The sequence below is a fragment of the Pleurodeles waltl genome, chromosome 4_1 (genome assembly GCF_031143425.1).
Source record: "Pleurodeles waltl isolate 20211129_DDA chromosome 4_1, aPleWal1.hap1.20221129, whole genome shotgun sequence".
Taxonomy (NCBI): Eukaryota; Metazoa; Chordata; class Amphibia; order Caudata; family Salamandridae; genus Pleurodeles; species Pleurodeles waltl.
Genome location: NC_090442.1, coordinates 918,232,418 through 918,258,255, shown reverse-complemented (window position 1 = coordinate 918,258,255; position 25,838 = coordinate 918,232,418). Strand labels below are relative to the sequence as shown.

The 25,838-nt window shown below is 45.4% G+C and overlaps 1 protein-coding gene across 1 annotated transcript in view; it reads left to right on the top strand.

The window, feature by feature from the left end:
- The window catches only part of DNAJC2 (DnaJ heat shock protein family (Hsp40) member C2), a 403,795-nt gene that overhangs the window by 56,330 nt on the left and 321,627 nt on the right, over positions 1-25,838 (top strand). Inside the window, exon 5 of the mRNA XM_069229688.1 lies at positions 20,860-21,001. Within this exon, the coding sequence (XP_069085789.1) occupies positions 20,860-21,001 (142 nt within the window). The remainder of the gene's footprint in view (positions 1-20,859; positions 21,002-25,838) is intronic.

Below are 25,838 nucleotides of genomic sequence, written 5' to 3'. Positions count from 1 at the left end.
TTTTTTCCCCATTGACCCCAATGGTTAAGTTAAACAGATTGCAAATGTACTGTTTTTATTTTTAGTCTAAAATCCATAACTCCAGTTATACATATCTGATTTACTTTGTTTTGGTGTCTAAAGTTTTATATTTGAAAAAACTGCTTTATTTTTTATAAATTGGTGTCAGATTTCTTTCAAGTCGTGTCAATCACTTATCGTCCATGTTGGTACTCTGAAATGTTTACCACATGTCCATCTAGTAAAGCCTCACTGCTCTTTGCCACAATATTAGGACAGAGCTAAGGATTTATTATTGTGAATCCAAAGGACTATCTTTGGGGTATCATGACTATTTTATATACAGGGAGTGCAGAATTATTAGGCAAATGAGTATTTTGACCACATCATCCTCTTTATGCATGTTGTCTTACTCCAAGCTGTATAGGCTCGAAAGCCTACTACCAATTAAGCATATTAGGTGATGTGCATCTCTGTAATGAGAAGGGGTGTGGTCTAATGACATCAACACCCTATATCAGGTGTGCATAATTATTAGGCAACTTCCTTTCCTTTGGCAAAATGGGTCAAAAGAAGGACTTGACAGGCTCATAAAAGTCAAAAATATTGAGATATCTTGCAGAGGGATGCAGCACTCTTAAAATTGCAAAGCTTCTGAAGCGTGATCATCGAACAATCAAGCGTTTCATTCAAAATAGTCAACAGGGTCGCAAGAAGCGTGTGGAAAAACCAAGGCACAAAATAACTGCCCATGAACTGAGAAAAGTCAAGCGTGCAGCTGCCACGATGCCACTTGCCACCAGTTTGGCCATATTTCAGAGCTGCAACATCACTGGAGTGCCCAAAAGCACAAGGTGTGCAATACTCAGACATGGCCAAGGTAAGAAAGGCTGAAAGACGACCACCACTGAACAAGACACACAAGCTGAAACGTCAAGACTGGGCCAAGAAATATCTCAAGACTGATTTTTCTAAGGTTTTATGGACTGATGAAATGAGAGTGAGTCCTGATGGGCCAGATGGATGGGCCCGTGGCTGGATTGGTAAAGGGCAGAGAGCTCCAGTCCGACTCAGACGCCAGCAAGGTGGAGGTGGAGTACTGGTTTGGGCTGGTATCATCAAAGATGAGCTTGCGGGGCCTTTTTGGGTTGAGGATGGAGTCAAGCTCAACTCCCAGTCCTACTGCCAGTTCCTGGAAGACACCTTCTTCAAGCAGTGGTACAGGAAGAAGTCTGCATCCTTCAAGAAAAACATGATTTTCATGCAGGACAATGCTCCATCACACGCGTCCAAGTACTCCACAGCGTGGCTGGCAAGAAAGGGTATAAAAGAAGGAAATCTAATGACATGGCCTCCTTGTTCACCTGATCTGAACCCCATTGAGAACCTGTGGTCCATCATCAAATGTGAGATTTACAAGGAGGGAAAACAGTACACCTCTCTGAACAGTGTCTGGGAGGCTGTGGTTGCTGCTGCACGCAATGTTGATGGTGAACAGATCAAAACACTGACAGAATCCATGGATGGCAGGCTTTTGAGTGTCCTTGCAAAGAAAGGTGGCTATATTGGTCACTGATTTGTTTTTGTTTTGTTTTTGAATGTCAGAAATGTATATTTGTGAATGTTGAGATGTTATATTGGTTTCACTGGTAATAATAAATAATTGAAATGGGTATATATTTTTTTTTGTTAAGTTGCCTAATAATTATGCACAGTAATAGTCACCTGCACACACAGATATCCCCCTAACATAGATAAAACTAAAAACAAACTAAAAACTACTTCCAAAAATATTCAGCTTTGATATTAATGAGTTTTTTGGGTTCATTGAGAACATGGTTGTTGTTCAATAATAAAATTAATCCTCAAAAATACAACTTGCCTAATAATTCTGCACTCCCTGTAGTGAAGCCTAACTAGAATTGCTGCATAATACTTCACTTTCCTACACCCACCCAAAGCTGTTTTGTGGTCAGTCTGGTTACCCACGCTCAGGTCTCTGTTGATTTTACTCCTCTTTATCATCCATGGGAGTTGCAAGGGGAGCATCATGTGGTTGCGTTTCTCCACAAAGGTATATGCTTGTCCATCTTAAAGGCAGGTTCCTCCAGTTGATAGTATAGCCATTAATTTACTATACAAATCTGAGAGATTCCGTAATATTTAAGGATATTTTTAAGGGCACTGCCTCCTTCAACTATAATGCAATACTCAGAGTTTTACTAGCCCTTTGAAATGTTTTATATTCACTGGAAAAAAAAACCAATGGTTACAGGGACGTTTTAGTTGGGTTCATGTTTTACCCATTCAAAATCATAGAAATTCAGCAGTTATAGTTATACTTCTAATTATACTGATCTAAAGAAACTATAAATCGTGGTCTAAAGTTACTTAATGGCAAAAGTTGTAGTTTATTTAAATAAGTATAACTATAACTGGAATTTCTGTGGTTTTGTATGGGTAAAACATAAACCAAAAGAACCAAACATCTTGTTGGGACATAATAAAAACAAACTGTCACCTGCGCACAGAGTTTGTCTTCAGTACAAAGATTTATAACATGTTCTGTACATCTACACTCCTGTGGTCCATTAGGAGCAGATGTGTTTTGTAAACACCTACTCCCATTAGCTGGACACAGGCCTTACAAAATTAGGTGGACAAGTAATATGGTTCTTACCCGCCGCTATGTAAATAAAAAAAAAAAAAAACTAGCAGTCATTATATGATGCCATCAGAGGTGTTATTTGAGATGTCCTAAATGTTATCATAGAACATGTTATGAGTGATGTCATATTTGAGGTCCTAAGCAATGCTTGGCCGGGGGTGCAGTGCTGCTAACTATAACTGATTAATTTCTTTGTGTGTTTTCAAAACGTTAATGTTGTCATTGACATTTAGCTAACTATAACAGTACTTTAACTTTTTTCTTTTTACAGTGAATATATGTAGGCCACATTGCGCTTAAACCTTCATAACTTTTTCCCACAATAGGTTTCCAGGATGAATTTGTGTCCCTTTTTCCTTAAGTGTTGGAGATTCTAAAGCTGTGTGGAGGGTTTGTGGATTCCCCAGTAGGGACCCAAGAAAATATTTAAAAAATGTTTTTTTTTTCTTTTGAAAAATGGCGAGGTGCTGTGCAGAAAAACTTTTTTTGTTTATTATAAATCGCATCAGCAAATTGCTGTGCTAAAATAACAATTTTCCCAGCTTTCAGAAACGTGCTCCGTTCTAAAGCAAACCTATATATATATATATATATATATATATATATATATATATATTTTTTACCACAGTTTTGGCATTTTCCGAGTGATAGTAAATTGCAGTTTGTGGTTGAAGATGTACAAAACTGGGAAGTTATACATTACTAACAAGTAGAAAAAAATCAGAATTAATCAGTGGGTCATTTGTGTAAATCATTCTTGGTTTTCCCAAAGAAACTAATAGTGAAACAAAAAAATAAAAATAGGAAAAAATAGAAATTTCCCCTTGGGAGGAGGCACAAAGAGGGTGTACCCACTCTCAGGGCTAGTAGCCATTGGCTACTAACCCCCCCAAAACCTAAACACGCCCTTAAATTTAGTATTTAAGGGCTCCCCAGAACCTAGGAACTCAGATTCCTGCAACCTAAGAAGAAGAGGACGGCTGAACTGAAAAACCCTGCAGAGAAGAAGGAGACACCAACTGCTTTGTCCCCAGCTCTACCGGCCTGTCTCCCCACTTCTAAAGACACTGCTCCAGTGACTCTTTCCCCAGGGACCAGCGACCTCTGAATCCTCAGAGGACTGCCCTGCTCTAGAAGGACCAAGAAACTCTCGAGGACAGCGGCTCTGTTCACCCAAGACTGCAACTTTGTTTCCAAAGAAGCAACTTCAAGACAACTGTGTTTCCCGCCGGAAGCGTGAGACTTGCTACTCTGCACCCGACGCCCCCGGCTCGACTTGTGGAGAAACAACACTTCAGGGAGGACTCCCCGGTGACTACGAGACCGTGAGTAGCCATAGTTGCCCCCCCCCTGAGCCCCCACAGCGGCGCCTGCAGAGGGAATCCCGAGGCTCCCCCTGAACACGACTGCCTGACTCCCAGATCCCGACGCCTGGAAAAGACTCTGCACCCGCAGCCCCCAGGACCTGAAAGATCGGAACTCCAGTGCAGGAGTCACCCCCAGGAGGCCCTCTCCCTTGCCCAGGTGGTGGCTACCCCGAGGAGCACCCCCCTTGCCTGACTGCATCGCTGAAGAGACCCCTTGGTCTCCCATTGATTTACATTGGAAACCCGACGTTTGTTTGCACACTGCACCCGGCCGCCCCGTGCTGCTGAGGGTGTACTTTCTGTTCTAATTTGTGTCCCCCCCGGTGCCCTACAAAACCCCCCTGGTCTGACCTCCGAAGACGCGGGTACTTACCTGCTGGCAGACTGGAACCGGGCACCCCCTTCTCCATTGAAGCCTATGCGTTTTGGGCACCACTTTGAACTCTGCACCTGACCGGCCCTGAGCTGCTGGTGTGGTAACTTTGGGGTTGCTCTGAACCCCCAATCGTGGGCTACCTTGGACCCAAACTTGAACCCCATAGGTGGTTTACTTACCTACAAAAACTAACAAATACTTACCTCCCCCAGGAACTGTTGAAAATTGCACTAAGTGTCTAGTTTTAAAATAGCTATATGTGATTTATTTGAAAAGTATATATACTATTGTGATTATTCAAAGTTCCTAAAGTACTTACCTGCAATAGCTTTCATTTGAAGTATTACATGTAAAATTTGAACCTGTGGTTCTTAAAATAAACTAAGAAAATATATTTTTCTATACAAAAACCTATTGGCCTGGAATTGTCTCTGAGTGTGTGTTCCTCATTTATTACCTGTGTGTGTACAACAAATGCTTAACACTACTCCTTTGATAAACCTACTGCTCAACCACACTACCACAAAATAGAGCATTAGTATTATTTCTTTTTGCCACTATCTTACCTCTAAAGGGAACCCTCGGACTCTGTGCATACTATTCCTTACTTTGAAATAGTGCATACAGAGCCAACTTCCTACAATGTGCATTTATTGTGCTGAGAAGTTTGATACCAAACTTCCCAGTTTTCAGTGTAGCCATTATGGTGCTGTGGAGTTCGTGTTTGACAAACTCCCAGACCATATACTCTTATGGCTACCCTGCACTTACAATGTCTAAGGTTTTGCTTAGACACTGTAGGGGCACAGTGCTCATGCACTTATGCCCTCACCTATGGTATAGTGCACCCTGCCTTAGGGCTGTAAGGCCTACAAGAGGGGTGACTTATCTATACTGCATAGGCAGTGTGAGGTTGGCATGGCACCCTGAGGGGAGTGCCATGTCGACTTACTCGTTTTGTCCTCACCAGCACACAAAAGCTGGCAAGCAGTGTGTCTGTGCTGAGTGAGGGGTCCCCAGGGTGGCATAAGACATGCTGCATCCCTTAGAGTCCTTCCCTGGCATCAGAGCCCTTGGTACCAGGGGTACCAGTTACAAGGGACTTACCTGGATGCCAGGGTGTGCCAATTGTGAAAACAAATGTACAGGTTAGGGAAAGAACACTGGTGCTGGGGCCTGGTTAGCAGGCCTCCGCACACTTTCAAATCAAAACTTAGCATCAGCAAAGGCAAAAAGTCAGGGGGTAACCATGCCAAGGAGGCATTTCCTTACATGTGTCCTGAATGGTGAGGGACTTGATTTTTCCCTCAACTGATAAGCTGACATTGACTATCTTTTTAAGTCTGTGTATTGAAAGTATATTATGTCAGCTTTGTTAGATTCGTTTCTTGCATACTAAGCTCCTCATTAATTTGTTGCCTACTCTATTAGCATTCCACGTTAATCATGCCACTTCCCATGTCATGATGTTCTGCTACGTCAGTTTTCCTAAGTTTACCCTGTTGGATATTTGGAATTATGGTTTGCGTTGGTCTTATCTTAAATCAGCAAATCAAATTTACACCAACACCTACCCTTCCTAAATCAGCAAGCAGTGGACTTAAAACTCCCCCACCACATATGCATGATATTCCCTTCACACTAATATTTTAGATTGTTTAACAAATTATTTAATAATCACCTAATTATTGAATGTGCCCCTTGGCTTGAGCTTTGTGACTTCCAACACTTGGACATTTGCAAGGAATTATTTTTACCCTAAAAATAGTGCACTTTTTGTTTTGAAAGCTACATCTCCTGTGTGTTGCATATTATATTATCTGCTGGTAGCATTGTTATCTATCATCTTCTTACGTGTTTGATGGGTTTCCGTAGTGGTGTGAATCAGTGGACTAAGACAGTGGGTAGGTTCTATGTTTGTTCTGCGTATCTCATAGTTGCACTGCAGGAGACTAATCACTTTAGCATTCGCCTTGTTGTCTCCCAAAATATAGTGGTGTCGGGTAATTGATGACTTGAGGAATGTGTTCCAATCTCCTTTCCTCTTGCTGTGGGTCTCTCCATGACCCATGCAGCTTCTGATGTTTCAAAGAAAGAATGCTTTGTCTTCGCTTGAAAGATAATCTTCAGCCTGGGGGGTTTAATACAGGGGAATAAAAAGACTATAACGTGCTTGTAACTTCTGTTTTACACCCACAAAGGATTTTCTCAGTTGCTATACTTCTCTTTGTATGTTCGCCTTTAATGAGATTAATTCTGTTATTGGTTTTAGCTTTTAGAATGTAAGATGATTTGTTAACCTTTTGTAGGAAGTTGGCTCTGTATGTGCTATTTCAAAGTAAGGAATAGCATGCACAGAGTCCAAGGGTTCCCCTTAGAGGTAAAATAGTGGTAAAAATAGATAATACTAATGCTCTATTTTGTGGTAGTGTGGTCGAGCAGTAGGCTTATCCAAGGAGTAGTGTTAAGCATTTGTTGTACATACACATAGACAATAAATGAGGTACACACACTCAGAGACAAATCCAGCCAATAGGTTTTTATATAGAAAAATATCTTTTCTTAGTTTATTTTAAGAACCACAGGTTCAAATTCTACATGTAATATCTCATTCGAAAGGTATTGCAGGTAAGTACTTTAGGAACTTCAAATCATAAAAATTGCATGTATACTTTACAAGTTATTGACAAATAGCTGTTTTAAAAGTGGACACAGTGCAATTTTCACAGTTCCTGGGGGAGGTAAGTTTTTGTTAGTTTTACCAGGTAAGTAGGACACTTACAGGGTTCAGTTCTTGGTCCAAGGTAGCCCACCGTTGGGGGTTCAGAGCAACCCCAAAGTCACCACACCAGCAGCTCGGGGCCGGTCAGGTGCAGAGTTCAAAGTGGTGCCCAAAACACATAGGCTAGGATGGAGAGAAGGGGGTGCCCCGGTTCCGGTCTGCTTGCAGGTAAGTACCCGCGTCTTCGGAGGGCAGACCAGGGGGGTTTTGTAGGGCACCGGGGGGGACACAAGCCCACACAGAAATCTCACCCTCAGCAGCACGGGGGCGGCCGGGTGCAGTGTAGAAACAAGCGTCGGGTTCGCAATGTTTGTCTATGAGAGATCTCGGGATCTCTTCAGCGCTGCAGGCAGGCAAGGGGGGGATTCCTCGGGGAAACCTCCACTTGAGCAAGGGAGAGGGACTCCTGGGGGTCACTTCTCCAGTGAAAGTCCGGTCCTTCAGGTCCTGGGGGCTGCGGGTGCAGGGTCTCTCCCAGGCGTCGGGACTTTAGGTTCAAAGAGTCGCGGTCAGGGGAAGCCTCGGGATTCCCTCTGCAGGCGGCGCTGTGGGGGCTCAGGGGGGACAGGTTTTGGTACTCACAGTATCAGAGTAGTCCTGGGGTCCCTCCTGAGGTGTTGGATCGCCACCAGCCGAGTCGGGGTCGCCGGGTGCAGTGTTGCAAGTCTCACGCTTCTTGCGGGGAGCTTGCAGGGTTCTTTAAAGCTGCTGGAAACGAAGTTGCAGCTTTTCTTGGAGCAGGACCGCTGTCCTCGGGAGTTTCTTGTCTTTTCGAAGCAGGGGCAGTCCTCAGAGGATGTCGAGGTCGCTGGTCCCTTTGGAAGGCGTCGCTGGAGCAGGATCTTTGGAAGGCAGGAGACAGGCCGGTGAGTTTCTGGAGCCAAGGCAGTCGTCGTCTTCTGGTCTTCCGCTGCAGGGGTTTTCAGCTAGGCAGTCCTTCTTCTTGTAGTTGCAGGAATCTAATTTTCTAGGGTTCAGGGTAGCCCTTAAATACTAAATTTAAGGGCGTGTTTAGGTCTGGGGGGTTAGTAGCCAATGGCTACTAGCCCTGAGGGTGGGTACACCCTCTTTGTGCCTCCTCCCAAGGGGAGGGGGTCACAATCCTAACCCTATTGGGGGAATCCTCCATCTGCAAGATGGAGGATTTCTAAAAGTTAGAGTCACTTCAGCTCAGGACACCTTAGGGGCTGTCCTGACTGGCCAGTGACTCCTCCTTGTTGCTTTCTTTGTTCCCTCCAGCCTTGCCGCCAAAAGTGGGGGCCGTGGCCGGAGGGGGCGGGCAACTCCACTAAGCTGGAGTGCCCTGCTGGGCTGTGACAAAGGGGTGAGCCTTTGAGGCTCACCGCCAGGTGTCACAGCTCCTGCCTGGGGGAGGTGTTAGCATCTCCACCCAGTGCAGGCTTTGTTACTGGCCTCAGAGTGACAAAGGCACTCTCCCCATGGGGCCAGCAACATGTCTCTAGTGTGGCAGGCTGCTGGAACCAGTCAGCCTACACAGATAGTTGGTTAAGTTTCAGGGGGCACCTCTAAGGTGCCCTCTGTGGTGTATTTTACAATAAAATGTACACTGGCATCAGTGTGCATTTATTGTGCTGAGAAGTTTGATACCAAACTTCCCAGTTTTCAGTGTAGCCATTATGGTGCTGTGGAGTTCGTGTAAAACAGACTCCCAGACCATATACTCTTATGGCTACCCTGCACTTACAATGTCTAAGGTTTTGTTTAGACACTGTAGGGGCACAGTGCTCATGCACTGGTACCCTCACCTATGGTATAGTGCACCCTGCCTTAGGGCTGTAAGGCCTGCTAGAGGGGTGTCTTACCTATACTGCATAGGCAGTGAGAGGCTGGCATGGCACCCTGAGGGGAGTGCCATGTCGACTTACTCATTTTGTTCTCACTAGCACACACAGGCTTGTAAGCAGTGTGTCTGTGCTGAGTGAGGGGTCTCTAGGGTGGCATAAGACATGCTGCAGCCCTTAGAGACCTTTCTTGGCATCAGGGCCCTTGGTACTAGAAGTACCAGTTACAAGGGACTTATCTGAATGCCAGGGTGTGCCAATTGTGGATACAATGGTACATTTTAGGTGAAGGAACACTGGTGCTGGGGCCTGGTTAGCAGGGTCCCAGCACACTTCTCAGTCAAGTCAGCATCAGTATCAGGCAAAAAGTGGGGGATAACTGCAACAGGGAGCCATTTCTTTACACAAGCCCCCCCCAGCCCACAGGCCAGGAGACTCAGCCCAAGCTGGGAGAGTCTTCCTAGTCTGTCAGGCGAGGAAGAGTAGGAGAAATAGGCTGGTTAGTTGCAGGGCCTACTCTGCCTTACATCCTTCTGTTCAGGTCATTCCCTTTGGGGAACTGACCCACTTCCACAGTGATAGGACCTAGTCTGAATTGCCTCTTGTCTGCCTCTTCAATGTCTCCACCCATTCTTTTTATTTTGGGTTTAGAGGTATCCACCTCTGCTAATCTTATCTTAGCCAGGGTCATCCCTAGCTTACCCAAAGAGGTTACCCAGAGCTGGAGTAACCCCACCATGACCAACAGGGTCAGGGGGCCTAACTTGCTATTTGGCATGGGGTCTGACCACCATGCCAAGGATAGTGCAGCCATAAAGGCTAACACCCAGCAGAGGCCACTGACAGCTGTCAGTGCCCAGAACCACACCTTTAGCTCTTCACCTAAAAGGGAAGGGGCTAAGTTACAGGCCTCTTTGGGTTCAGGTTGCCTGTCTGCTGTATTAGAGTGGGGGGTTACCACATCTTGTAGTAAACACCCTTCTTCCACTCTTTCTTCTGTTAGCTGAGGAGCCACCCACTCAGGTTTAACAGTTGCCTGACTAGCCAGGACTTCTTGTGGGTCAGGTTGGACTTTATCAGGGCCATTTTTGGAGTTCTCCCCTACTGGAGCAGAATCTCCTTGGCTTGCTGTAACCTTGGCTAAAGGTTGTCCACCCTTCCTACTCTGTTTTCTTTTCTTCTTCTTCTGGGGCCTGCTTGCATTTACTGCAGAGGCAGGACTTCCAGAATCCTTGGGAGAGGACTGGCACTGGACCAGTTCCTCTCTTGGGCTCTGACTTACCTCTGGGTAGTCATTTCCAAGGAGACAATCAAGGGGGAGGTCTGTACTGACTACTACCCTTCTCCAGCTAAGAGTGCCACCCACTTCTATGGGTACTAAAGCCACAGGCCTCTTAGTGACCCTGTCTAGGCTAACTCTTACCCTGGCAGTCTCACCTGGGATGTACTGGTTTGAGAGCACCAGCCTGTCATGCACAATAGTGTGACTGGCACAAGTGTCTCTCAGGGCAGTGGTTGGGATTCCATTCACCAGTAGGTGGTGGAAGTGTCTACTTCCCTCTGGAATCTCCAACTCACCTGTTGGGCCCTGTTTCCAGTTGAAGGCTATGAAGACCTCCTCATCTGAGGAGTCATCTCCCATGGCTACACTGGTTACCCCTGGAATTTTGTTCTGGGGTTTGTTTTTGGGACAAGAAGTGTCCTTGGTGTGGTGCCCAGACTGTTTACAGTTGTGGCACCATGCCTTAGTGGCATCCCAGTTCTTACCCTGGCACCCACCTTTGTTTTGGGTTGTGTCTTGGGGCCCACCCACCTGTTCTGGTTTTTGGGGGCCTACAGAGGACTCTTTTTCTTTGTTTCTAGTGTCACCCACTTTCTCCTGGGGAGTTTTTGTAACCCCTTTCTTTTGGTCACCCCCAGTGGAAGTTTTGGTTACCCTAGTCTTGACCCAGTGGTCTGCCTTCTTTCCCAATTCTTGGGGAGAAATTGGACCTAGGTCTACCAGATACTGATGCAACTTTTCATTGAAGCAGTTACTTAAAATGTGTTCTTTCATAAACAAATTATAAAGCCCAACATAGTCACACACTTCATTTCCAGTTAACCAACCATCTAGTGTTTTTACTGAGTAGTCTACAAAATCAACCCAGGTCTGGCTCGAGGATTTTTGAGCCCCCCTGAACCTAATTCTATACTCCTCAGTGGAGAATCCAAAGCCCTCAATCAGGGTACCCTTCATGAGGTCATAAGATTCTGCATCTTTTCCAGAGAGTGTGAGGAGTCTATCCCTACACTTTCCAGTGAACATTTCCCAAAGGAGAGCACCCCAGTGAGATCTGTTCACTTTTCTGGTTACACAAGCCCTCTCAAAAGCTGTGAACCATTTGGTGATGTCATCACCATCTTCATATTTTGTTACAATCCCTTTGGGGATTTTTAGGATGTCAGGAGAATCTCTGACCCTATTTAAGTTGCTGCCACCATTGATGGGACCTAGGCCCATCTCTTTTCTTTCCCTTTCTATGGCTAGGAGCTGCTTTTCCAAAGCCAATCTTTTGGCCATCCTGGCTAACTGGATGTCCTCTTCACTGGGGTTATCCTCAGTGATTTCAGAGGTGTTGGTCTCTCCTGTGAGGGAACCAGCATCTCTGACTATTATTTTTGGAGTCAGGGTTTGAGGGACCCTGTTCTCCCTAGATAGGACTGGTAGGGGGGAATTGTCCTCCAAGTCACTATCCTCTTCCTCTGAGTTGCCACCCTCAGAGGGGTTGGCCTTTTCAAACTCTGCCAAAAGCTCCTGGAGCTGTATTTTGGTAGGTTTGGGGCCCATTGTTATTTTCTTTATTTTACAGAGTGACCTTAGCTCCCTCATCTTAAGATGGAGGTAAGGTGTGGTGTCGAGTTCCACCACAGTCACATCTGTGCTAGACATTTTGCTTCTAAAAGTTGGAATACTTTTTAAGAATCTACAACTGGTTCTAGAATCTAATTCAAACTTTTTCAAACTTTTAAACTCTAAAAGAAATGCTAAACAGGATCTAACACAAGGCCCTAGCAGGTCTTTTAAGAATTTAGAAAACTTTTCAAATTGCAAAAATCAATTTCTAATGACAATTTTGGAATTTGTCGTGTGATCAGGTATTGGCTGAGTAGTCCAGCAAATGCAAAGTCTTGTACCCCACCGCTGATCCACCAATGTAGGAAGTTGGCTCTGTATGTGCTATTTCAAAGTAAGGAATAGCATGCACAGAGTCCAAGGGTTCCCCTTAGAGGTAAAATAGTGGTAAAAATAGATAATACTAATGCTCTATTTTGTGGTAGTGTGGTCGAGCAGTAGGCTTATCCAAGGAGTAGTGTTAAGCATTTGTTGTACATACACATAGACAATAAATGAGGTACACACACTCAGAGACAAATCCAGCCAATAGGTTTTTATATAGAAAAATATCTTTTCTTAGTTTATTTTAAGAACCACAGGTTCAAATTCTACATGTAATATCTCATTCGAAAGGTATTGCAGGTAAGTACTTTAGGAACTTCAAATCATAAAAATTGCATGTATACTTTACAAGTTATTGACAAATAGCTGTTTTAAAAGTGGACACTTAGTGCAATTTTCACAGTTCCTGGGGGAGGTAAGTTTTTGTTAGTTTTACCAGGTAAGTAGGACACTTACAGGGTTCAGTTCTTGGTCCAAGGTAGCCCACCGTTGGGGGTTCAGAGCAACCCCAAAGTCACCACACCAGCAGCTCGGGGCCGGTCAGGTGCAGAGTTCAAAGTGGTGCCCAAAACACATAGGCTAGGATGGAGAGAAGGGGGTGCCCCGGTTCCGGTCTGCTTGCAGGTAAGTACCCGCGTCTTCGGAGGGCAGACCAGGGGGGTTTTGTAGGGCACCGGGGGGGACACAAGCCCACACAGAAATCTCACCCTCAGCAGCACGGGGGCGGCCGGGTGCAGTGTAGAAACAAGCGTCGGGTTCGCAATGTTTGTCTATGAGAGATCTCGGGATCTCTTCAGCGCTGCAGGCAGGCAAGGGGGGGATTCCTCGGGGAAACCTCCACTTGAGCAAGGGAGAGGGACTCCTGGGGGTCACTTCTCCAGTGAAAGTCCGGTCCTTCAGGTCCTGGGGGCTGCGGGTGCAGGGTCTCTCCCAGGCGTCGGGACTTTAGGTTCAAAGAGTCGCGGTCAGGGGAAGCCTCGGGATTCCCTCTGCAGGCGGCGCTGTGGGGGCTCAGGGGGGACAGGTTTTGGTACTCACAGTATCAGAGTAGTCCTGGGGTCCCTCCTGAGGTGTTGGATCGCCACCAGCCGAGTCGGGGTCGCCGGGTGCAGTGTTGCAAGTCTCACGCTTCTTGCGGGGAGCTTGCAGGGTTCTTTAAAGCTGCTGGAAACGAAGTTGCAGCTTTTCTTGGAGCAGGACCGCTGTCCTCGGGAGTTTCTTGTCTTTTCGAAGCAGGGGCAGTCCTCAGAGGATGTCGAGGTCGCTGGTCCCTTTGGAAGGCGTCGCTGGAGCAGGATCTTTGGAAGGCAGGAGACAGGCCGGTGAGTTTCTGGAGCCAAGGCAGTCGTCGTCTTCTGGTCTTCCGCTGCAGGGGTTTTCAGCTAGGCAGTCCTTCTTCTTGTAGTTGCAGGAATCTAATTTTCTAGGGTTCAGGGTAGCCCTTAAATACTAAATTTAAGGGCGTGTTTAGGTCTGGGGGGTTAGTAGCCAATGGCTACTAGCCCTGAGGGTGGGTACACCCTCTTTGTGCCTCCTCCCAAGGGGAGGGGGTCACAATCCTAACCCTATTGGGGGAATCCTCCATCTGCAAGATGGAGGATTTCTAAAAGTTAGAGTCACTTCAGCTCAGGACACCTTAGGGGCTGTCCTGACTGGCCAGTGACTCCTCCTTGTTGCTTTCTTTGTTCCCTCCAGCCTTGCCGCCAAAAGTGGGGGCCGTGGCCGGAGGGGGCGGGCAACTCCACTAAGCTGGAGTGCCCTGCTGGGCTGTGACAAAGGGGTGAGCCTTTGAGGCTCACCGCCAGGTGTCACAGCTCCTGCCTGGGGGAGGTGTTAGCATCTCCACCCAGTGCAGGCTTTGTTACTGGCCTCAGAGTGACAAAGGCACTCTCCCCATGGGGCCAGCAACATGTCTCTAGTGTGGCAGGCTGCTGGAACCAGTCAGCCTACACAGATAGTTGGTTAAGTTTCAGGGGGCACCTCTAAGGTGCCCTCTGTGGTGTATTTTACAATAAAATGTACACTGGCATCAGTGTGCATTTATTGTGCTGAGAAGTTTGATACCAAACTTCCCAGTTTTCAGTGTAGCCATTATGGTGCTGTGGAGTTCGTGTAAAACAGACTCCCAGACCATATACTCTTATGGCTACCCTGCACTTACAATGTCTAAGGTTTTGTTTAGACACTGTAGGGGCACAGTGCTCATGCACTGGTACCCTCACCTATGGTATAGTGCACCCTGCCTTAGGGCTGTAAGGCCTGCTAGAGGGGTGTCTTACCTATACTGCATAGGCAGTGAGAGGCTGGCATGGCACCCTGAGGGGAGTGCCATGTCGACTTACTCATTTTGTTCTCACTAGCACACACAGGCTTGTAAGCAGTGTGTCTGTGCTGAGTGAGGGGTCTCTAGGGTGGCATAAGACATGCTGCAGCCCTTAGAGACCTTTCTTGGCATCAGGGCCCTTGGTACTAGAAGTACCAGTTACAAGGGACTTATCTGAATGCCAGGGTGTGCCAATTGTGGATACAATGGTACATTTTAGGTGAAGGAACACTGGTGCTGGGGCCTGGTTAGCAGGGTCCCAGCACACTTCTCAGTCAAGTCAGCATCAGTATCAGGCAAAAAGTGGGGGATAACTGCAACAGGGAGCCATTTCTTTACACAAGCCCCCCCCAGCCCACAGGCCAGGAGACTCAGCCCAAGCTGGGAGAGTCTTCCTAGTCTGTCAGGCGAGGAAGAGTAGGAGAAATAGGCTGGTTAGTTGCAGGGCCTACTCTGCCTTACATCCTTCTGTTCAGGTCATTCCCTTTGGGGAACTGACCCACTTCCACAGTGATAGGACCTAGTCTGAATTGCCTCTTGTCTGCCTCTTCAATGTCTCCACCCATTCTTTTTATTTTGGGTTTAGAGGTATCCACCTCTGCTAATCTTATCTTAGCCAGGGTCATCCCTAGCTTACCCAAAGAGGTTACCCAGAGCTGGAGTAACCCCACCATGACCAACAGGGTCAGGGGGCCTAACTTGCTATTTGGCATGGGGTCTGACCACCATGCCAAGGATAGTGCAGCCATAAAGGCTAACACCCAGCAGAGGCCACTGACAGCTGTCAGTGCCCAGAACCACACCTTTAGCTCTTCACCTAAAAGGGAAGGGGCTAAGTTACAGGCCTCTTTGGGTTCAGGTTGCCTGTCTGCTGTATTAGAGTGGGGGGTTACCACATCTTGTAGTAAACACCCTTCTTCCACTCTTTCTTCTGTTAGCTGAGGAGCCACCCACTCAGGTTTAACAGTTGCCTGACTAGCCAGGACTTCTTGTGGGTCAGGTTGGACTTTATCAGGGCCATTTTTGGAGTTCTCCCCTACTGGAGCAGAATCTCCTTGGCTTGCTGTAACCTTGGCTAAAGGTTGTCCACCCTTCCTACTCTGTTTTCTTTTCTTCTTCTTCTGGGGCCTGCTTGCATTTACTGCAGAGGCAGGACTTCCAGAATCCTTGGGAGAGGACTGGCACTGGACCAGTTCCTCTCTTGGGCTCTGACTTACCTCTGGGTAGTCATTTCCAAGGAGACAATCAAGGGGGAGGTCTGTACTGACTACTACCCTTCTCCAGCTAAGAGTGCCACCCACTTCTATGGGTACTAAAGCCACAGGCCTCTTAGTGACCCTGTCTAGGCTAACTCTTACCCTGGCAGTCTCACCTGGGATGTACTGGTTTGAGAGCACCAGCCTGTCATGCACAATAGTGTGACTGGCACAAGTGTCTCTCAGGGCAGTGGTTGGGATTCCATTCACCAGTAGGTGGTGGAAGTGTCTACTTCCCTCTGGAATCTCCAACTCACCTGTTGGGCCCTGTTTCCAGTTGAAGGCTATGAAGACCTCCTCATCTGAGGAGTCATCTCCCATGGCTACACTGGTTACCCCTGGAATTTTGTTCTGGGGTTTGTTTTTGGGACAAGAAGTGTCCTTGGTGTGGTGCCCAGACTGTTTACAGTTGTGGCACCATGCCTTAGTGGCATCCCAGTTCTTACCCTGGCACCCACCTTTGTTTTGGGTTGTGTCTTGGGGCCCACCCACCTGTTCTGGTTTTTGGGGGCCTACAGAGGACTCTTTTTCTTTGTTTCTAGTGTCACCCACTTTCTCCTGGGGAGTTTTTGTAACCCCTTTCTTTTGGTCACCCCCAGTGGAAGTTTTGGTTACCCTAGTCTTGACCCAGTGGTCTGCCTTCTTTCCCAATTCTTGGGGAGAAATTGGACCTAGGTCTACCAGATACTGATGCAACTTTTCATTGAAGCAGTTACTTAAAATGTGTTCTTTCATAAACAAATTATAAAGCCCAACATAGTCACACACTTCATTTCCAGTTAACCAACCATCTAGTGTTTTTACTGAGTAGTCTACAAAATCAACCCAGGTCTGGCTCGAGGATTTTTGAGCCCCCCTGAACCTAATTCTATACTCCTCAGTGGAGAATCCAAAGCCCTCAATCAGGGTACCCTTCATGAGGTCATAAGATTCTGCATCTTTTCCAGAGAGTGTGAGGAGTCTATCCCTACACTTTCCAGTGAACATTTCCCAAAGGAGAGCACCCCAGTGAGATCTGTTCACTTTTCTGGTTACACAAGCCCTCTCAAAAGCTGTGAACCATTTGGTGATGTCATCACCATCTTCATATTTTGTTACAATCCCTTTGGGGATTTTTAGGATGTCAGGAGAATCTCTGACCCTATTTAAGTTGCTGCCACCATTGATGGGACCTAGGCCCATCTCTTTTCTTTCCCTTTCTATGGCTAGGAGCTGCTTTTCCAAAGCCAATCTTTTGGCCATCCTGGCTAACTGGATGTCCTCTTCACTGGGGTTATCCTCAGTGATTTCAGAGGTGTTGGTCTCTCCTGTGAGGGAACCAGCATCTCTGACTATTATTTTTGGAGTCAGGGTTTGAGGGACCCTGTTCTCCCTAGATAGGACTGGTAGGGGGGAATTGTCCTCCAAGTCACTATCCTCTTCCTCTGAGTTGCCACCCTCAGAGGGGTTGGCCTTTTCAAACTCTGCCAAAAGCTCCTGGAGCTGTATTTTGGTAGGTTTGGGGCCCATTGTTATTTTCTTTATTTTACAGAGTGACCTTAGCTCCCTCATCTTAAGATGGAGGTAAGGTGTGGTGTCGAGTTCCACCACAGTCACATCTGTGCTAGACATTTTGCTTCTAAAAGTTGGAATACTTTTTAAGAATCTACAACTGGTTCTAGAATCTAATTCAAACTTTTTCAAACTTTTAAACTCTAAAAGAAATGCTAAACAGGATCTAACACAAGGCCCTAGCAGGTCTTTTAAGAATTTAGAAAACTTTTCAAATTGCAAAAATCAATTTCTAATGACAATTTTGGAATTTGTCGTGTGATCAGGTATTGGCTGAGTAGTCCAGCAAATGCAAAGTCTTGTACCCCACCGCTGATCCACCAATGTAGGAAGTTGGCTCTGTATGTGCTATTTCAAAGTAAGGAATAGCATGCACAGAGTCCAAGGGTTCCCCTTAGAGGTAAAATAGTGGTAAAAATAGATAATACTAATGCTCTATTTTGTGGTAGTGTGGTCGAGCAGTAGGCTTATCCAAGGAGTAGTGTTAAGCATTTGTTGTACATACACATAGACAATAAATGAGGTACACACACTCAGAGACAAATCCAGCCAATAGGTTTTTATATAGAAAAATATCTTTTCTTAGTTTATTTTAAGAACCACAGGTTCAAATTCTACATGTAATATCTCATTCGAAAGGTATTGCAGGTAAGTACTTTAGGAACTTCAAATCATAAAAATTGCATGTATACTTTACAAGTTATTGACAAATAGCTGTTTTAAAAGTGGACACTTAGTGCAATTTTCACAGTTCCTGGGGGAGGTAAGTTTTTGTTAGTTTTACCAGGTAAGTAGGACACTTACAGGGTTCAGTTCTTGGTCCAAGGTAGCCCACCGTTGGGGGTTCAGAGCAACCCCAAAGTCACCACACCAGCAGCTCGGGGCCGGTCAGGTGCAGAGTTCAAAGTGGTGCCCAAAACACATAGGCTAGGATGGAGAGAAGGGGGTGCCCCGGTTCCGGTCTGCTTGCAGGTAAGTACCCGCGTCTTCGGAGGGCAGACCAGGGGGGTTTTGTAGGGCACCGGGGGGGACACAAGCCCACACAGAAATCTCACCCTCAGCAGCACGGGGGCGGCCGGGTGCAGTGTAGAAACAAGCGTCGGGTTCGCAATGTTTGTCTATGAGAGATCTCGGGATCTCTTCAGCGCTGCAGGCAGGCAAGGGGGGGATTCCTCGGGGAAACCTCCACTTGGGCAAGGGAGAGGGACTCCTGGGGGTCACTTCTCCAGTGAAAGTCCGGTCCTTCAGGTCCTGGGGGCTGCGGGTGCAGGGTCTCTCCCAGGCGTCGGGACTTTAGGTTCAAAGAGTCGCGGTCAGGGGAAGCCTCGGGATTCCCTCTGCAGGCGGCGCTGTGGGGGCTCAGGGGGGACAGGTTTTGGTACTCACAGTATCAGAGTAGTCCTGGGGTCCCTCCTGAGGTGTTGGATCGCCACCAGCCGAGTCGGGGTCGCCGGGTGCAGTGTTGCAAGTCTCACGCTTCTTGCGGGGAGCTTGCAGGGTTCTTTAAAGCTGCTGGAAACGAAGTTGCAGCTTTTCTTGGAGCAGGTCCGCTGTCCTCGGGAGTTTCTTGTCTTTTCGAAGCAGGGGCAGTCCTCAGAGGATGTCGAGGTCGCTGGTCCCTTTGGAAGGCGTCGCTGGAGCAGGATCTTTGGAAGGCAGGAGACAGGCCGGTGAGTTTCTGGAGCCAAGGCAGTCGTCGTCTTCTGGTCTTCCGCTGCAGGGGTTTTCAGCTAGGCAGTCCTTCTTCTTGTAGTTGCAGGAATCTAATTTTCTAGGGTTCAGGGTAGCCCTTAAATACTAAATTTAAGGGCGTGTTTAGGTCTGGGGGGTTAGTAGCCAATGGCTACTAGCCCTGAGGGTGGGTACACCCTCTTTGTGCCTCCTCCCAAGGGGAGGGGGTCACAATCCTAACCCTATTGGGGGAATCCTCCATCTGCAAGATGGAGGATTTCTAAAAGTTAGAGTCACTTCAGCTCAGGACACCTTAGGGGCTGTCCTGACTGGCCAGTGACTCCTCCTTGTTGCTTTCTTTGTTCCCTCCAGCCTTGCCGCCAAAAGTGGGGGCCGTGGCCGGAGGGGGCGGGCAACTCCACTAAGCTGGAGTGCCCTGCTGGGCTGTGACAAAGGGGTGAGCCTTTGAGGCTCACCGCCAGGTGTCACAGCTCCTGCCTGGGGGAGGTGTTAGCATCTCCACCCAGTGCAGGCTTTGTTACTGGCCTCAGAGTGACAAAGGCACTCTCCCCATGGGGCCAGCAACATGTCTCTAGTGTGGCAGGCTGCTGGAACCAGTCAGCCTACACAGATAGTTGGTTAAGTTTCAGGGGGCACCTCTAAGGTGCCCTCTGTGGTGTATTTTACAATAAAATGTACACTGGCATCAGTGTGCATTTATTGTGCTGAGAAGTTTGATACCAAACTTCCCAGTTTTCAGTGTAGCCATTATGGTGCTGTGGAGTTCGTGTAAAACAGACTCCCAGACCATATACTCTTATGGCTACCCTGCACTTACAATGTCTAAGGTTTTGTTTAGACACTGTAGGGGCACAGTGCTCATGCACTGGTACCCTCACCTATGGTATAGTGCACCCTGCCTTAGGGCTGTAAGGCCTGCTAGAGGGGTGTCTTACCTATACTGCATAGGCAGTGAGAGGCTGGCATGGCACCCTGAGGGGAGTGCCATGTCGACTTACTCATTTTGTTCTCACTAGCACACACAGGCTTGTAAGCAGTGTGTCTGTGCTGAGTGAGGGGTCTCTAGGGTGGCATAAGACATGCTGCAGCCCTTAGAGACCTTTCTTGGCATCAGGGCCCTTGGTACTAGAAGTACCAGTTACAAGGGACTTATCTGAATGCCAGGGTGTGCCAATTGTGGATACAATGGTACATTTTAGGTGAAGGAACACTGGTGCTGGGGCCTGGTTAGCAGGGTCCCAGCACACTTCTCAGTCAAGTCAGCATCAGTATCAGGCAAAAAGTGGGGGGTAACTGCAACAGGGAGCCATTTCTTTACACCTTTCTTTTGTTGGAGGCAACAAATGTGTGATAGAGTTTTTGAGTGTCTTTTTTAATCTTGATTTTGGGTAGTAAGGGAGAAAACGAATGCAGGAAAATAGTGGTGGTTTGGGTGTGTTTCAAACCTTGTTGCCAAATGTGCTGACACTATTATTTCTAAAAAGATGTTGCTACAAGAGGATGTGGTCATATGTTTTCCAACTGAATTACAGCCCAATTGCTGTTATATATAACTGTAACAGAAATAAGGTTCCTGCGCCGCTCGTGCAAAGAGACAAATATTTCATCTTTTTAGATTTGCGATAGTCCTAAGAAGTTAACACACAAATTTAACACAAATTGCTTTATCTCTGAATGTGGTCAAGCTTACAAATTGAATTTAAGTTGAAGTATTTTTTCTCTTTAGAATTACACTATGTTATTTAGACTTCTTTTCATTGTCTCAACCAAGCAGATTAAAAAAAAGTAGAGGATAAAAAATGTATTTTTGTTTCTTACACAGCTTATGAGATTTTGTCTGATCCAGTGAAACGCAGAGCATTTAACAGCATAGATCCTACTTTTGATAACTCTGTACCATCGAAAAGCGAAGCAAAGGAAAATTTCTTTGAAGTGTTTTCTCCTGTATTTGAAAGAAATGCCAGGTAAGATAACTGTAGATTTCATATATTTAGCTATAGCAAGGAACAGTCTGTATTTTAGGAATACAGGAGTTACGGCTAGCATATTGCCATTCAGAGTTTTAGGTGGCCAGCTGGTCTTTTGCATCGGTTCTTATCTTTCTACATACATCAAGCAACATATGCCATTCTTTTTCCCATTTAATGGGCTATTTTTTATTCACTAATTCTTGTAAATCACAGATGAACCAATATATAGCAGCAGTGGAGTGACCACAAACACACATTTGTCAAATCATAGACACTGTTTAAAGCTGATTTGGCAGCAAATATTCAAGGGGAAAAATACCCATCATTTGAACAACTTTAACATTTTATGAACTTTGCACTTTGATTAAAATAGTCTGGGGAATTAGGCTGAGTTGTTTGAGAGAGGATAAACCCTTATCCTGACCAAGGATGGTTTAGTTTATTCATTATTTCTGAGAGAAGTTGCTCACCAGTTTATTTTTAAATGGAGAACCTAGCATGTGGCTTTGATAAATAATAATATACTAGACCAATATTCAAGAAAATGATGATGATGGCATCAGTTCGGGCATTCAAATTTATGTTGTGGGTTGGCAAGTTAGAGGAAAGTTGCATGGTGGTTTAATTGACAAAGACATTGCAGAATAGAAATGGAGCTTAACACTTAATGAAAAAATGTTGAAGTCATTAGGTAGCAATTCATGAGATCTTACTAATGTTTGTGATAGAAAATGTTCAAATGTGAAGTAAAATTGTATGTTATGTTTTTATTGAAAATGTGCATTAGAGATGTGAAAATCAAATACGTTTTGACAGAATTCAGTTATTTGCAAAATACATTATGTAGTATTATTGCAATACACAGTTTTGAGTAATAGGAGCATTTGAAATTAGACAAGAATGACAATTGGGAGACCAGGCACCTGTCTTGGGAGTTACATACGTATAAGTTCCAGGTTTGCTATTTGTTAACTTTTGTAGGGTTGAAAGTCTCTTGCGCAATGGGCACATACCTTCCTGCTTTTTATTATACCATTCTGACCGACCTGGTTTGTTTTCCAATCAGGAGCCCTGTGCCTTGATTTACCTGACATGCTCTACATGTTTTAATTGTTGTTCACCAGCAGACTGCTAGACTTTGTGTCATAAGGGTGCTTTCACAGTAATACTCGTTTTTATCATGGGCTACCACTCTCCCTATGAGCAAGCCAGTTCCAGGAGGTTTGCATGTGGCCTCAGAAGTGAAACAACTAAATAAGCTGTGGCCAGGAGTAGGCCAGCAATGTACACTTACTATAAACAATTTGATGCCTGCCCAACCCAGTACCGTTTGTCATATTTTGCCCATGGTGACAAGGCCATGAAGCAACTTTTGAATGGCCACAGTTGATATGGTTCCAATTTACAAAACCAGAGTGACAGTTCACTTTGATAGCTGGTTTCCACTGAGCTGAAGAGAATGCACTTTTGAATAGTTGGATTATTCCTGAAGTGTTGATGTGTGTGGTCTTTTGGCAGCCGACCTGCCAGTGTTTCTGGATATAAGTTGAGCACTGGAGTTATTCAGCCCTATACTTCCTATTTGGAAAACTCTCTATACCTGTGAAGAGAACGGTTGAGACTAAAAGAAAAAATTACTTGCCTCTGTTAATGCTCTTTCTGGTAGACACTATCTAGCTGCAGATTCCTTACCTTTTGAATACTCTCCCAGGCATCAGACTGGATCTAGAACATTTTCAGCAGTACCCTTGCATGCCGGCAGGTGGCACCAGCTTGATAATGTACCGTGCCAAAAATCGTGTGTGCAGGCATGCAATGATACCGCCCGTGTGCGCTTACAACAGTTGCTTTCTTGGTACTTCCACAGACTCTGGGCCAATCAAATCAGTTGTGACCAGTGTGCAGATTTCTAAATTGATGTCTTTTTGATGCAAAGAGACCAGTTCAAGGAACGCAGAAGTTGGAGGGGTGGTGAGAAATCTGCAGTTAGATAGTCTCTACCAGAAAGAGCGTTACCAAATATAAGTAACTTTTTCTCCTGATAGAGACTTCTAACCACAGATTCCTCATATTTTGAATATATACGCAAGCAGTACCTTCTAGTTGTTCGGTCCATGACTCTGCAGGACCGAGAGGACAAAGTGCCCTTGCTCGTGAACCTGATTTTCCAGGCAGTATTACCTCTTGAAATTATGTAGGGGCACCCATGTAGAAGCATGAAAAATGTTGAGAAACCGCGCTATGCATGCCATTGCAGTGTTGGCAGCCCTGGCTCTGGTAGAATGAGCTTGCAAGCCCTCAGGGGTCTGTTTTTATGCAGTGATAGACCTTAATGCAGAGTACGATCCAGCACACTTATTTGTTTCTGCACTGCCTTGCCTTCCTTGGCTCCAGTGAAACCAATATAGAGCTGATCATTCTCCCGTTGTTATTTAGTCATGTAATGTAAGAGTTTACTGATCAGTTCATTAAAACCTTTACAGTTAAAAGGCATTCATAGCCAGCAGCTAAAAAATACAAATCAGCACATCAGTTCATAAAGTACTGTAATGCAATACATCAGATATAATTATATATAACAGCAAAACTAGTTTTTATCACTGGACAACAGGTAAATCAGTCTGTACTTAGCAACTATAAAAAGTGCGCCATGAGCCATAATTGTTTTCAAAAGTTAAAAAGTCACTCAGTTTTAGAAAGTACTAGATGGAGAAAAAAAAATTAAAAGAAAAAATAATAAAATTTTTACTAGAAGCCAAATAATATCGCATTTTTAAAGCAATATTAAATAGAGCGAAATACTGTCTCTCAAGTGTTAGGGCTAATCCAGAACCAGTGAAATACCAGATTCTGCCTTGTTCTCTATTTGATTCAACCTGATAAATTGTATTAAAAACATTAAGTGCCTTGAATAAACTGCCTCTTCATGCCCAACTACTGTCCCTTGCTCCGTTCCTTATGACAGGCTTTGGAGGTTTGCCTGGATATCATGGTGGCAATACTGTAGTTGTATAGCATGGAATTTCCTAAGTCCCAGAAGTACTTAGGATCATTCAATCTACTTTCACTTGATACTTTACAAGACTGCAGCTAAGTTACATGTCAGTCTTGTTAAAGCAGTCTAAAATTGAAGGCTTGCGACTACGTAGGCATTTCTGATTCCTGATGAGTCAGAGGATAGACTTCCGATCTTCCATATTGACTTTACAAATGCATATCTGATGAATTGGTGTCTCAGTGGCTTGGCCACAAGTCGGCATAAACTGGTCATATTTGTACGGTTCCATAGATTAAGATGTGGGTTTGACGACGACACATCCCATTTGGAATTTCATAAAAGCAGCCTTGAGTTGTGACTGGATAGCTATGCCCAGGTATAGTTGAGGAACTAGTTCTGTGTAAGATGAAAGAGTAAGCCAGGCATGCTATCCCTTTGCAGATAGCTCCTTATCTGCTAATAGTGAGCGGATATTAGCATTATTAATAACTGTTTCATTAGTTTAATGATAAGAACTGGAAAAAAAATCCCATTGGTCCAAAATATCTGGAGGTACCAGGCACCAATTTATTTCTATCCAAAGTGGGGAGCCTAATGTAGCTGCACATAATTTAATAAACGCACCCTCCCTATTGATTGCCTAAACAAACCAAATTCACGGCGGACCTACCCTGGTGACATATTAGCTGATAGAGCCAACAACTATTTAAATAACCTGGTGACAACTTTCTCATAGTGGGGCCCATCACAACCTCTCAAGGTTTCACTGCTATAAGTGATGGTGGAAATTAACTTTGCCTGGATTGTTTTCAGCAAGGGTAAATAGGTCGACAAACGTGGTTTCTTTAATACGCTTAAATGCAGCTGCAAGGGAAAGAGATTTTTGCCATAACTGCTCCTGATGTGGTTTGTAAGTACCCTTACTATCTAGAAAGACCCCTAGGTACATGTATTCCAGCCCATCATCAATTTTTTTCTTTCCAAAGACCAAGCATGATTATAGATTCAGCTTTCTAAAGGACCTAGTTTATGATTGTTTCAAATTGATGGCCAATGCTTTGGCAACGGGGTATTCAGCTGTGATGTTCAAAAGCCTTTGAAGACCAACTTTTGTTTGGCTAAGGAGGATCAGGTGATCTGCATGCATCCGACATGGCAATGGGGTGTTTCCTAGTGTTAGTGCGTGAGAGTTGACTTGTGCTAAGGTGGTCTGTAAATCAGCCAGAAAGGGATTGAAAAGTGTCTGGTCTAACACACACACCTGTAGAAACCTTGAAAAGCTGGAATGTCTCTCGAGAGGCAAGAACCATCCCCCATGTTCCAGTATGAAGAAGAATTATTGCACTCAAAAGATGGCTGGAAATGCCTCCGCTAGCTAATTTGGACCACAGTTTCTCTATCTGCTCGGTCAAATGCATCCTTATAGTTGAAGAATAACAAATAGAGATGTTGCTTCATAATCCTACTGCAATCAAACCTAGGGATATCGCCAATAAATTGGCAGATGTACTAACACCGTTATAAAACCCAGTTTGATTAAACATAATTAAGTTGTTGGTTGATATCCAAGCTGCCTGTTCCTACGGGAGGGAACCTGCAAAAAATGTTAACTCGACATCCAAAAGGGCTATTAGCCGATAGTTGGCTGGATCATTCACTGCACCCCTTTAAATATTGGATAGATTATTGAGTCTTTCCAAGAGTAAGGGATGGGGTTAAATATTACGTTTTCGTAGACTGTTTCCAAACAGGTGGACCCGAGCGCTGTATCCTTCTTTAATAAGGCCTAATGAAATATTGTTGGGTCCCGGGTCTTTATCGCTCCTGCATTTA